The sequence below is a fragment of the Manis pentadactyla genome, chromosome 10 (genome assembly GCF_030020395.1).
Source record: "Manis pentadactyla isolate mManPen7 chromosome 10, mManPen7.hap1, whole genome shotgun sequence".
In the NCBI taxonomy this organism is placed as follows: Eukaryota; Metazoa; Chordata; class Mammalia; order Pholidota; family Manidae; genus Manis; species Manis pentadactyla.
This window is the reverse complement of record NC_080028.1, coordinates 104,533,078-104,545,371: the sequence shown is the minus strand read 5'-3', so window position 1 is coordinate 104,545,371 and position 12,294 is coordinate 104,533,078. Positions and strand designations below refer to the sequence as shown.

Sequence of the window (12,294 nt, the reverse complement as noted above, 5' to 3'; positions counted from 1 at the left end):
TTTAGCTTTTCTTTTTCCTGAGGCTTGACCTGGGAGGTCCAGAGGATGAGCTTTAACTGAGCATCTTCACATCTCTGGCTCCCGGATATTTTTGTGGATCCTGTATCACGATTTTAGACCCTGAATAGTCTTCTATACAGGTGGATGTAAGTGTTGTTATGGCACATATTTTACTTCCCTTCCAGAGCCTTTATTTCTGTTAGAAGGTGCTTTGATAGGCTAATATGTAGATCCTAAAATGGTTGCCCTGGAGTGTCCTCTCCTGCTATGAATTATTGGTAACTCAACAACTATACCTACCTATAAACAAATGTAAACATAATACTGCAATATTTTATAATATGCAATTCCTGCATAAAAACAGAATTGTTAAACCCTGAAGCCATACATTTTTAGTTCTATTACCCCATTAGCGTGAAAAGTCATATTCAACTTTATAATGATTATTGGTAAATATTGCCTCATTTCTGAAGTCTTTTTTATAATTCAAATATTAAATAGTCTTGAGAGCAATCTTTCCCTTACCACTAAGAGGTAACCACTGTTACTAGCACATTGCTAGCCCTCCTATGCTGTATGGAGAAAAATCTCTTTGGGTTTTTATTTGCAACTAGTGTTAAATTTCTATATTGACATAGGACAAATTGATATATTTGTAATAGTGCCTTATCTGGGAATGTGGTTGGCCTCTCCTAAATGTGTTAATTGAATGCATTCACTTTCTGCTATGTGATTTGTGACACATGACTGCTTCGGGGTTGCCAGTGGAGTCAACGAAGACCAGCGCCTGCTCTCCGTGGTTAGGCATCTTGAACTGGAGCTGGGTCATCTGAAATCAGAATTGTCAGATTGGCAGCATTTGAAAACCAGCTGTGGGAGGGTAGATAAAATACATGAAAAGGCAAGTTTTCTCCATCTTCCTTTTATTCTAAAAAGTAAAGAAACACTTGATTTGATGTCAACATTTTACATTTTTAATTCCAACTTCCTTTAAAAACTTAATTTTACTCTATTTGAGGTTTTTTTTTAACATTTATAATAAGATTTTAAATGAAATAATTAAAAATTCTTCTTGAGTTTCCCCCTTCTAGTACCATCACCCTCTTAACACTTAGATCTGTACCTTCTCACACTTTGTTCACGTGCAGATTGCACATAGTTTATTTGAGGTGGGCTGTTTTTGTATGTCTTTTCAACCAAAGTAGATTCATTGCTCTGGCCCATATATCCTTATGCAAAAAAGGAAGTCTGGACATTTATAGCTGTGTGAAAAATGAAAGAACAGACATTTGAATGGCCAGTGTCATCACAACAGCAGATCCGGGAAAGGTATTTGAAGTACTTGTGATAAAATTACCTCTCCTGGCCTAGTGTTCCTGACGTTGATGGGAGGAAGCATGGGCGATGCGTGTGAGCAGTCTCACTAAGGGGTACTCCAGGTTAAATGGACTGTTGTTCAGCCCTCACATTGGCAAGAATAACAACACCGAGTGCTGACTGGGGTGGCCGGGCTGCTCTGTGGCTGCAGGGACTGTGAGTGCCTACAGCCTTTTGGAGAAAAGATCTGAGATACTACCCAGTCACAAAGACACATTCTCATGGGAACTAGCAGCCATATACTCTTGGGGCTTCTGCAGACACGAAGGCACAGATGGACACAAAGTGCTGTGAGGTCAGCCCTGGAGGGCAACAAGGCTGAGGTGGCCCCATGGTTAGGGGAGTGTGGGGCAGGGTAGTGGTGCACACACATTACAGAGCTTTTCATGTGGGTGAGTTAGATCTACACGTGCTGCTGTGAGGCACCATGCTTGTCCTGGGCTTTGCCCCTGTGCTCCACCCTTCATGAATAAATACATGATTGTGTGGAAATAATGCACAGGTCATCTCTAGCATACACGAATCAAGACCGAGTTTGAAAAGAAAGGAGGTCCTTTTCTGTACACTAGCTCATGGGGGCACTGTGAGGGCTAGTTGCAGACTAGAGGACGGCCCTTCTTCCTTATCTCTGTGGGCACATGTTGCATTTATGCTGTGCTCTTTTTTTGTCCCCGTCCTGTGATGTATTTTTGGAGGGGGTCTTAAATGTAACATGAAGGGAAACAAATTGTGTTGCGCTTATATTATGGATTTTGAGAAGCTGTGTGATAGATACATCAAGATATCTACAAAGTGATGGTAGTGAAGAGTTGAGAGGAACAACAGTAAATTCATATTGTATTTACTAATGATTTTACCAGGTAGACGCCCAAGTCAGAGAAACTATCAAACTCATGTTTTCCGGTGATCAGCAAGATGGTTCTCTTGAATGGGTGCTACAGAAGGTTTCTTCTCAGTTTGTGAGCAAGGATGACTTGCAGATTTTATTGCGAGATTTAGAGATGCGGATACTGAAGAACATTACCCACCACATTTCTGTGAGAAAACAGATCCCAACTCCTGAGACTGTAGCTTCTGCTCTGAGTGAGGCAGGGGTTTCTGGAATAACAGAAGCGGTGAGTAGATAATGAGAAATGTTTGGAATCCATATTGTAATTAAACTGATGGTCTGGTTGTCAAGCTGGCATAGTTTGATGTCTTGTTCTAAAAAGGTCTCACGGGGGTGTGGTTGGTATAGAGGGCTGAGTGCATACGGGTTCAGAAGTCAGCGCTCGGTAAATTCTGGCTGTTGTTGGTACGGAGCTACTTGTTGATAGTACTCTGTCCCATCTACCTGGGTGACCACATGCCTTCAGAAGTCACACAAAAATCAGGCTTGAGTCCCTAATTCTAATCCTTACTTTGTCCGCATTTTACGGCACCCAGAGGCTCTTCTGGTTCAGTTTGTTGTGAGTGTGTCTGAGCACGGGGAGAGGCACACAGGCTGTAGTACCGCCCCTCCCCACCTGACAGCCCCAGCCACCCTGATGGCCTGGAAGTTGGGTGCGGGAGTGAAGTTTTGAATTGCTGAAACACCTCCTGTACCTTTTATCCCCAAAATACAGTTAACCAAAAATGTGTTTTTACTGGAAACGTCCGTCCCTACCCTGTCATTAATACGAGTCTCATCTCTCCCTCTGGCCTTTGGTGTGCGGCTCCTGTGCACTGCGTAGCAAGCACATGTCATCGTCAGCAACGCTTTGAAATTGTATTCCCAAGATAAGACCGGCATGGTGGACTTTGCCCTGGAATCTGGGGGTAAGTGACTGGACTGTAAATTTCTGAATTTGGTGGGTGTCTGTTTTATGGGGATTTAGATCTGAGAAGCTGTTACCTGCCCCACTTCAACAGTGAAGAACTTCTCAGAACTTTAAAAAATCTGAGAAAGCATTGCTCTAGGCAAGTCTTAAGTGTGTTAGTTTTAGGGTATGGACAGGTTCTACCCTAGAAGGGCTGGTGGCATGCTTACAGAACACATATCAGTTGTGGGGGTAAGCCCATGTGATCAGACATGTCAGCAAAATCCCAATTTGGGGCCATTTCAGTAGCTTTTGGGTTCTTTCAGCTATATCAGAGCTTACCACCACTGGGTGAGAGAGAGAGAGAGAGAGAGAGAGAGAGAGAGTGTGTGTGTGTGCGCGCGCGCACATGTGTATATGCGTGTGCATCTAAGTACAGAAGTCCAGTACAGAAATGGATGCTGTAGCAGCATTTTTCAAATGTTTCCTGGGACTGGTGTTCTGTGATGGTAGTGTGTGTCCCGTCAGGCAGTTGGGCATCAGCGTTGGAATGCCTGCTGCCCGCAGGGCCTGTTCTGGGCCTCAGGGACATAGCAGTGAGCCAGAGTCCCTGAGCTCTGGGACTCCACTCTAGTGGGGAGCCAGGTGATAGACATCAAGTAGCCAAAAATATTGGGAAAACAAAGACCAAATAGTCTGATGGGGATGCTATTTTGGTTCCTCAAAGAAATGAAGAAATTGGGGTATGTTAACTCTGAGAAGTTGGGGTACATTAACTTTGTACTACATGTGCACCAGAATTTCGGGGCCAGATATATTTGAGAAGTCAGAACTGTGGTGCAGTGAAGTGTTAGGGTCCACGTGACCTCCACATCCACCCACATCAAACTTGGGAGCATTTCTGTGAAGAATCAGGTGAACGTCTGTACAAGTGAGCTGAAGACTAAGCGACAAGCATGTCAGTTTGTCTCTGTGTTACAGAAAATTTTGTTTTCTGAACTTTAAGAATTTAGGAATTGCACATGAGGGCTGGTGGGCCAACATAATCTCTGGAGAAAAGGAGGCCTTGTTATACGTTAGCACGTGAAAGAGTTGGAGAGTCCTGTGGGGCAGCAGTGGTCTCACTACTTTACCCAGTGGTTCAAGGAATTCGGATGGGAGGCCCTGCGTCAGGAACCTCATCCCCAGTGGGTTCCGTGCAGCTCTGGCCCTGACTCCAGCCATTTGCCATCTTACGGGGGATGTTAACGTTGTGTGTGAGAACCACTGTTAATGTAAAAATCACCAAATTCTTTTAGTGTTAGGTAGGAGTTAGTAAGGCTATTAACTGTTCTCAGTGTATATTTTGTTGAGAATGACTTTTTAGACTATTAGGTGATTTTAGTTACATACTTTGAAATGCAGTGAATTCTGAAGAAATTGTTTTCAATGCAGAAATTTCAGCTTACATGTTAACTAATGCATTTGGGACCAGTAGGTGTCATTTTTTTCTTAGGAGTATAATTCATCCTTATAGATTTGTGTGTTAATTGATTTAGAGTTCTAATGAGGTTGAGCTGAGAGTTCTGGTATTAAACAGAGCATTTATTAACTCTGTAAGTTAAAAAAGCAAGCACCATATTTAAGGAGACTTTTTAGAATGAGAATAAGGTGTTTTAAGTGGATAATTTTAGTGGTTCAGAAATTCAGGTCTGTTGATGAGCTTGATCAAAGCTTTTTTTCTTTCTTAAAATGCAAATCCCTACATTTTTGTTTTCTTACTTAAAATGCAAATCCATACATTCAGTTCTCTCCCCTGTTAAATGCACAGGCCCAAAGGTGGGGCATGAGACTGTGTTGCAGGGGCCAAATTTAAAAAGTGTTGTCTCTGTGGATGCAAACTTTTCAGGGGTTTTCATTTTTAACGCACTGCTTTTGGTTGTTGCTTCCCGAGTGGACGTGCTTGTTTTGGCTGCTTTGGCACCAGTGTCGTTCACCCTCCTCCCTGTTGAGGGGCACAGTGGACAACACTCTGGCACCTTCTTGTTCATCACCACTGAGACATGACACACGGGTGTGCAGCCTGGTGGCTCTTGGTGTGTTCGCTGTGCACCCCCTCGTCTGTGCCACATCTAGACTATTACCGTTACCCCAGATGGAGACCTGGGCCCCACTGGCAGATAATCTATCGCTCCAGTAGTTGATGTGTCATGATGTGACATCACTTCGGCCTATTAAATAGGCCCTCTAAAAACTTACCTGCCAGGTAACACTAGTGCCCAGTTGGAGTCATTATTCTTTATCTAAAACTGAACAGAAGTGCATTCAGAGTCGCTGCCCCTATGGGAGTAGATGAGGGTGGGGGCAGGCAGCGTTTTCAGACTCCATGTTTCAGTAGGTTTAAGTCAGGATTCCTAACACAATTGCAAACTATTAACACCTTATTTGGGAAACTTAAATTAAGAATCAGCTGATCTTAGAGTAGAAGGTTCTTTGTACCAGTTAAAAGCTTGAGAATTTTAAAACATTACAAATAAATCTGTATATGTGTAATGGTATTAGTTCCAAGATGGTAGAATCAGATACTGAACCAGTGTAAACTCCTCTTTAAGGTGGCAGCATCCTGGGCACACGCTGTTCTGAGACCTATGAGACTAAGACGGCGCTCATCAGCCTGTTTGGGATCCCTCTGTGGTACTTCTCTCAGTCCCCCCGTGTGGTGATCCAGGTGCGTGTGCCCCATCTGGGCAGCTGCAGGGCTCTGGCACCACCCTGGCTGTTGAGGCCTTGGGTGTCAAGGTGCCAGTTGTGACCAACTTAGTGATGTGCCTTTTACAGCTTTCTGTTGTGGTGTGAGATGCACAGGGACGGGCGTGTCCCAGGTGTGTAGCTCACTGAATTCTAGTAGAGGACATTCTGTAGAACCAGCGTCAGACCAGGGAGCAGCTGTCGCAGTACCTCTGGGCCTCCCTCTCCCCTCCTCCCTCAGAGGGTGGCTGCTGATGCCTGCAGTTTGCTCTGCTAGGGTTTCCTCCACCTGGTTTGTGAGGTTGTCCCAACTGGGGCAGGTGCTGTCACCCACAGGAGGCATCCCAGTGTGCGATGACTAGTAGGCTGTGCTTTCTCCTTGTAAGACGTGCCCCGGGAGACAAGCCTCAGCATACAGAGAAGCCTCGCCTCCTGAGTGTCTCCCACCGACCCAGGGGCCTTCATCTTCCCTCTGGCCTGGCAGGCTGCTTCTGCAGGGCCTGGCTGTATACCCTCGCTGGTTCCACTTTGAAGAGAAAGGATGGCAAGTTTAAGCTGTCACATACCCATTTACCTTGCTATAATGCTGCCTTGTTTGATGATCGTTTTAAAGACAATTCAAATAGTTTCTTTTACTTGAAACATCCACATGACAGCTCCCTTTCATTTAAAACACAAGCCCAGTCTTAAAGGACTTGTGGATCGGATTGAGCTTTAAGTAGCAGTAAACTTAGAATATTGGACCCCCTGGTACTGTCCTAGTAACTGGCACCTGGCCAGCGTGACGGCATGTGGGGCCACCTGGCTTCCCCTCGCTCATCAGTGTTTGTTCCCAGCGGGCTCAAGCCCTGGGCAACATGGCAGAGCATCCCTACACTGCTCATTGCCAAGGGCAGGTGCGCACTCCCCCCAGCAAGCCAGCGCCACCCTGGCTCGTGGCGTGTGGAGTGCTCCTCTGCCCTGCTCTGCGGTGCCAACAGGACCCCTTCTGTAATTGCCTTGGGCTGCACCACTTTTGCTCTTGGCCATGATAGTTCAGAGGTCTCGGTATTGTGGATGCTCCCTGAATGTCACACTGGCCCACAGCATTGTCGCTGTTGTGCTGATTGGATCTGGTGATTAGGAAGAAACTCGTCCTTGGCTGTGTGTGAACAAGGGAGTGGGATACAAGTCCACTCAGTACAGCTCATCAGGAGAAGCCATACAGTAGCCTGAACAGGAAGCTGGACATAGGAATGGTTTGAGTGATGGCGCTGGAATAGCAGGTGATCAGCCACTAAGGACAGGTTTTAGAGTCTAGGCAGGGCACAGGAAGGTGTCTCCCCAGCCCCACCCAGGATTCACCCAGTCTTTTTGTAGCTGCACAGCTATGGCTCACTGAACGGCTGGAAATTTGCCAGAAATCCACCCTCTGGGGTGCTGAGAAAGCTGCCCTGGATGTGTGACTCAGGAGAGGCACTCAACTACAGAAAACTCTGAGGGGCTGCCGGGGACCCACAGCATCCCTGCAGTACCCTCTGTTGACAGCTTAGTCTGACAGCAAAGGAAATTTATTTAATAAGGGTAAGGGCCCAGGTCCCATTTTCACAGGCAGGTGAAAAGGGTGACTTTGGAGCCAAGAGGCAGTAAATTAATACCAGGAACAGGGGACAAGCCAAAATTGAATGCAGGCCTGTTACTGGGTCTGTCTTTGTGAAAACGCAGATAATATGCCCTTGCTCCTCCCCCACTTTATTCGGAAGGCGGCAGGCATGGCACCTGCTCACCAGTGTGACATGTTCTTGTTGGCACTGCACACACGCTGGCACTTCACTGTGGGGTGTCCCCGGGGTACTCCATGAGGCCCATCGGGAGGCATGTGGCTCCCCTTTGCTGTTAAAAGTACTCTTACAATAAATATCCTTATGCCTATGTCGTTTTCTGTGTTTGCCAGCTTATCTTGGGGATAGAAAAGGGGTTAGTGGGCCGCGGGGCAAATGCGTAGGCTTTGGTGCTGGATCTGTGGAGACTGTGCCTCAGGAGGCTGTGCGTTTCACATACTGGTCAGCAGTGTGGGACAGTGTGCCTTTCCCCTTTGGCATTAGTGGCAGCTTTGGTTAGACTTTTGGGCTATTGTTAATCTGTTAGGTGAGACATGGTTACACCTGTCATTTACATTTGTATTTCTCTTGTTATTTCATAACACGGAGCATATTTTCATGTTTAGGGACCGTTTACATATATTTTTCTTTGAAACGTGTTGGTATGTCTTGTCCGTTTTTCTTTGAGGTTCTGGCTACCTTGATGTTTGTGAAACTTATGTGTTGGAGAGCCACCCTTGGGATTTACAGCTGTGTTTTATCTGTCTCTGAATACTGCATATGGTTTTTTACCATGCAAAAATTCTCTTATTTGTATTTCAACATTACCAGTCTCTTACTGTTTCTTTTCCTTAAGTTTTAGTATTTTGCCCTTTCCCTAGCCTGACATATATCCAGGTAACTGCTGGGCTTTCAAAGGCTCCCAGGGGTTCCTCGTGGTGAGGCTGTCCATGAAGATCCGCCCGACCAGCTTCGCCCTGGAGCACATTCCAAGGACCCTGTCGCCCACGGGCACCATCACCAGCGCCCCCAAGGACTTCGCTGTCCATGTGAGTGTACTCGTCCTGGGTGGGGGGCCTGGGGGGCGCTCCCTCCTCTGCATCCCACTCTGGGAATTTCCCAGAGACGAGCCTGGAAAGGCTGAGATAGCTCCATTGTGTTTCCTGGTGACGCTGTCTCAGTGCTCCCCATGCCCTATGATACTCTTGAGTTGCAGAGTAAATGCTGAGGGGAACAGTCCAGTCCTTTCCCAGGAGGGTAACTTTGGGAAGTTTGTGTGTGTTGTGAGGCAGATGAAGGTAAGCTTGCCTGACCTGGACAATTTTATTTCATCTCTCCGGTCTGTTCATCTGCAGTAGTTCTCACAGCTCTGTGATGGTGAATCTACAGGGAAGAATAAGGAGTGTGAGAGAGCACAGCTAAGGCCCCACCAGCCTCCGGGACTCACCTTTAACGCTGTGGCATTGCTTGATCTCTTTTTTTCCCTTTAAAGAATACAGTTTAGACAACACCGTTCATAAAGTCTTTGTTTCCTGCCTTAAAAAAGCAAATTTATCATATTTTTCCATGGCAGTTAATTCTTTATACACATCTTTAAATAGTATAAAATACTGGTACATAGTTAACCCGTGTTGACCTTACCAGTTCTTTTGTTGAACATTTCAATTTTCCATATTTCAGGATAAGTGGGGCATCTTCATATCCTCCTTATTTATTTGACTGTACTCCTGAGTCTGTCCATCTTCTCAAACCGAAACTGCCCTACAAAACACTCCCTCCCCAGCCCTGGCACCACCCCCCACGCCTCCCACTTTCATCCCCACACTCGACTGACCATGTCTGGCTCTCCCGGCGCATCAGCTGCCCGGGGGTTCCCCTTGGCAGCGCTGCAGGCAGCCGAGGCCACTTGGGAAAGGAGTGACCCCCCCACAGTCCCTGCTCCTTCACGTTGGTGTGCCCGGCACCCAGCCTTCCTGCTCTCTGAGGGAACAGAGAATCCCTGCCTCACAGGATTGTTGCAGCTTGAGTGACAGCCTTAACACATCAGACCTGCCACTGCTTTAACAGAGTGGCTTCCCCAGCTGGTGGGAGGGAAACACTACTGATTTGCTCAGTGTCGGTCCTGCATTTCTTAGAGACTTTGTGACTTTGGTTTCAGGGATTAGAGGATGAGTATCAAGAAGAAGGGCAGCTTCTGGGGCGGTTCACGTATGACCAGGAAGGGGAGTCACTCCAAATGTTCTACGCACAGGTAGGGGCTGCCTCATCACGCAGACTGGTGGGTTCCCTGTCCCCTGCTGGCTCCTGTGTCAGCAGGACACAGCTGGCCACAGTCCCTGGGCAGGCCTCGTTGTTAATGTGACACAGTGTAATGTTTCCCTTGATTTCAGAAAAGGCAAGAGCAAGCTTTCCAAATAGTGGAGCTTCGGATTTTTTCCAACTGGGGCCATCCTGAATACACATGTCTTTATCGGTTCAGAGCTCATGGAGAGCCCGCCAAGTAAAGACCCTACTCCCTGCTCCTGTGTGTCTGTATATACTGGGATAGCCTGAGACACTGGGGCCCCTTGAGAGTGAGGGCGTGTGGAGACAGGATAACGCCACCCTCAATAAATGTAAGGCCTGCACTCAGTGGGTCCTGGGGACTGGTGCAGTCTGTGCTCTGGCACCCAACTTGCTATTAAGTCCACAGAAAATACTGCATGTTGAATGCGTGGGGTCACAGAGATCCTTTAGTGAGAGGCATCTCTGTGCAGTCACTTGAATGTGTGGTTCACACTTTGTTTTGAGGATTTGGTTTTGAACATAAAGCTCTTTATATTTGTATTTTCTGGACGTCAGGAACAAAGCAAATGAAGCTAAAAGATTTGATGTGTTCTTGAAGCTTTTATGTTTCACCTTTCACTGACCCTTTGTCAGGACTTTTGGGGGGTGGATATATGTCATCTGTTCAATCCAGCACACCATTTCTTTCAGGGAAAAACAATGTCACCAAATTTCAGAGTTCTGAACTCCTTCCTTTTGGGTGAGATTCAGCACCAGTAGTTACTTTATCACCAGGTGAAGAAATGACAAAATGTGTTTTTCTGCCAGTTTGCTCCTCCTCCTGAGGAAGATTTTCAAAGACAGGATTGGTGTGTTGACACCCATTCAGGAATAAGGGAGGGTTTCTCATCTTCGTCGGTTGAAGTGGTTCTGAATGAAAGGGGATGGTCTGGATCTAAACAAATAGTAAAGAGTTCTCAGGTCTGAGCTGGGCTCATCCCATTGGCATTACCCCGGAGCATTCACTTGACAGGATGGAATAGGAACTAAGGAATCCGACCTTTTGGATGTTTTCAGGTTTTGTTTGGAATTTGCTGAAAAGTGAACACTAACATGCTTTAAAATTTCAGAGGCTTGTGTTTTTGTTGTATTGACAGTGTGGCAAATTCATAAAACCATTACATTTTATGATTGTAATTTTTCTTACAGCAGCACTTTCTACTGGATCTAGTTGGGGTTTGCCTTTTATTACTACTGTCAGCCATTCTCAATTCCTGTGAGACTCATTTTGGTTATAATAAATATTTAGTCTTTTACTGTGCAGACTTTATACATGAGATATCTACAAGGCACTTATGTTACAGATGTTTTACCTTAAAAATTACTTGTTTTATTGGGTTAAGAATTTTTTGGTGTACCATAAATGTTGTATTTTCAGAAAAAGAAAAAATGGTGCTGACTGGATTTCTGAAGAGTTTTATGTATACTGCACAACAGTCCTCAAATATACAAAAACTACATGAAGTAGCATTTTTTTCCACTTAGAATTGGAACTAATGCCTATGCAGTTAAGTTGGAATAAAATATATACAGATGTTTCATATATTACAGTATAAATATATAAATCAGAATTTCCTATATAAAACTAAATTTGGGAGTTGGGATGGAAATATTTTGAATATTTATTTTTAAAGATGCAAGATAGGACTTTGTGCAATGTATTTTTGTAAATGCTTTTCAAAATATTTGTCTTTGGTAGTGCTGCTCTGGCTGCCACCAAATTGGTAAGATGCTATTGAAATGTTTAAATAAAGAGTTTTAATTTTTAAAAGTGCATGTGCTGTTTCAAGTGAATAATAAAGTGTATTTCTTTTCTCAGTTTGCTTTGTTTCTCCCAACGAGAGTGTTGGGACACGTTTTCTGCTGTTCCCAGTACCATTTCATGGTAACTGTTCCCATAGCTGTGTCACCCGGGTCCCTGGGCACCTCTCCTGTAGGGAAGTCCACTTGGAAAACAGACTTGAAGGGTAGAGAAGGTTGCCTGACACGGAGGAAGTCAGGAAAAGAGGAGATGGGTCTCAAGAAGTTTCCACCGTCATCAGGGCTCCTGTCACTCAAGGCCGTTCCAAGCCTAACCCAGGATGTGTCCACCACGTTGACACAAGGCCTGCTGTGAGGTCGGCCCTGGGAAGGGTCACGGGGGCAGGACAAAGCTGCTCTTCAGAACTGAGCTGGGAAGCGGCAGGCAGGGGACACTGGCAGCGCCAGGCTGGGGCGGTCGCTGCGAAGGCTCCCTCCGCCATTAGTTGATTGTAGGGGCACCCCTTGCCCCGTGTCTCGTCCCCTAAGGGGACATGCACGTCTGTTAACACTTGGTGGCGCACTCAAGGCACGGTTGTGCGCCTGCCCTTTTAAATCAACCAAAGTATCTTGGAAGCTCTCGTATCAATAAAAAAGCTTCATTTACCAGCTCTAAGGTTTCTCTTTAGGTGCACGGGAGTATCCCGTGGATTTAAACGGCCGGATTTAGGGACGTTTGTTCATACAAATGGTCTCTGATGAATCTT

The 12,294-nt window shown here is 45.7% G+C and overlaps 1 protein-coding gene across 8 annotated transcripts in view; it reads left to right on the top strand.

The window, feature by feature from the left end:
• The window catches only part of SUN1 (Sad1 and UNC84 domain containing 1), a 66,418-nt gene extending 54,813 nt beyond the window's left edge, over nucleotides 1-11,605 (top strand). For 7 of the 8 annotated variants that reach the window (XM_036932890.2, XM_057487493.1, XM_057487492.1 and 4 more), the window contains 7 exons: nucleotides 766-901; nucleotides 2,238-2,492; nucleotides 3,090-3,174; nucleotides 5,747-5,862; nucleotides 8,344-8,511; nucleotides 9,621-9,713; nucleotides 9,853-11,605. In XM_036932890.2, coding sequence (XP_036788785.2) covers nucleotides 766-901; nucleotides 2,238-2,492; nucleotides 3,090-3,174; nucleotides 5,747-5,862; nucleotides 8,344-8,511; nucleotides 9,621-9,713; nucleotides 9,853-9,966 — 967 coding nt within the window. In that variant the 3' untranslated portion in view covers nucleotides 9,967-11,605. Of the gene's footprint in view, nucleotides 1-765; nucleotides 906-2,237; nucleotides 2,493-3,089; nucleotides 3,175-5,746; nucleotides 5,863-8,343; nucleotides 8,512-9,620; nucleotides 9,714-9,852 lie in introns of all 8 variants that reach the window. The other variant, XM_057487487.1, reaches the window with a different exon arrangement.
• The last annotated feature ends 689 nt before the right edge of the window (nucleotides 11,606-12,294 follow it).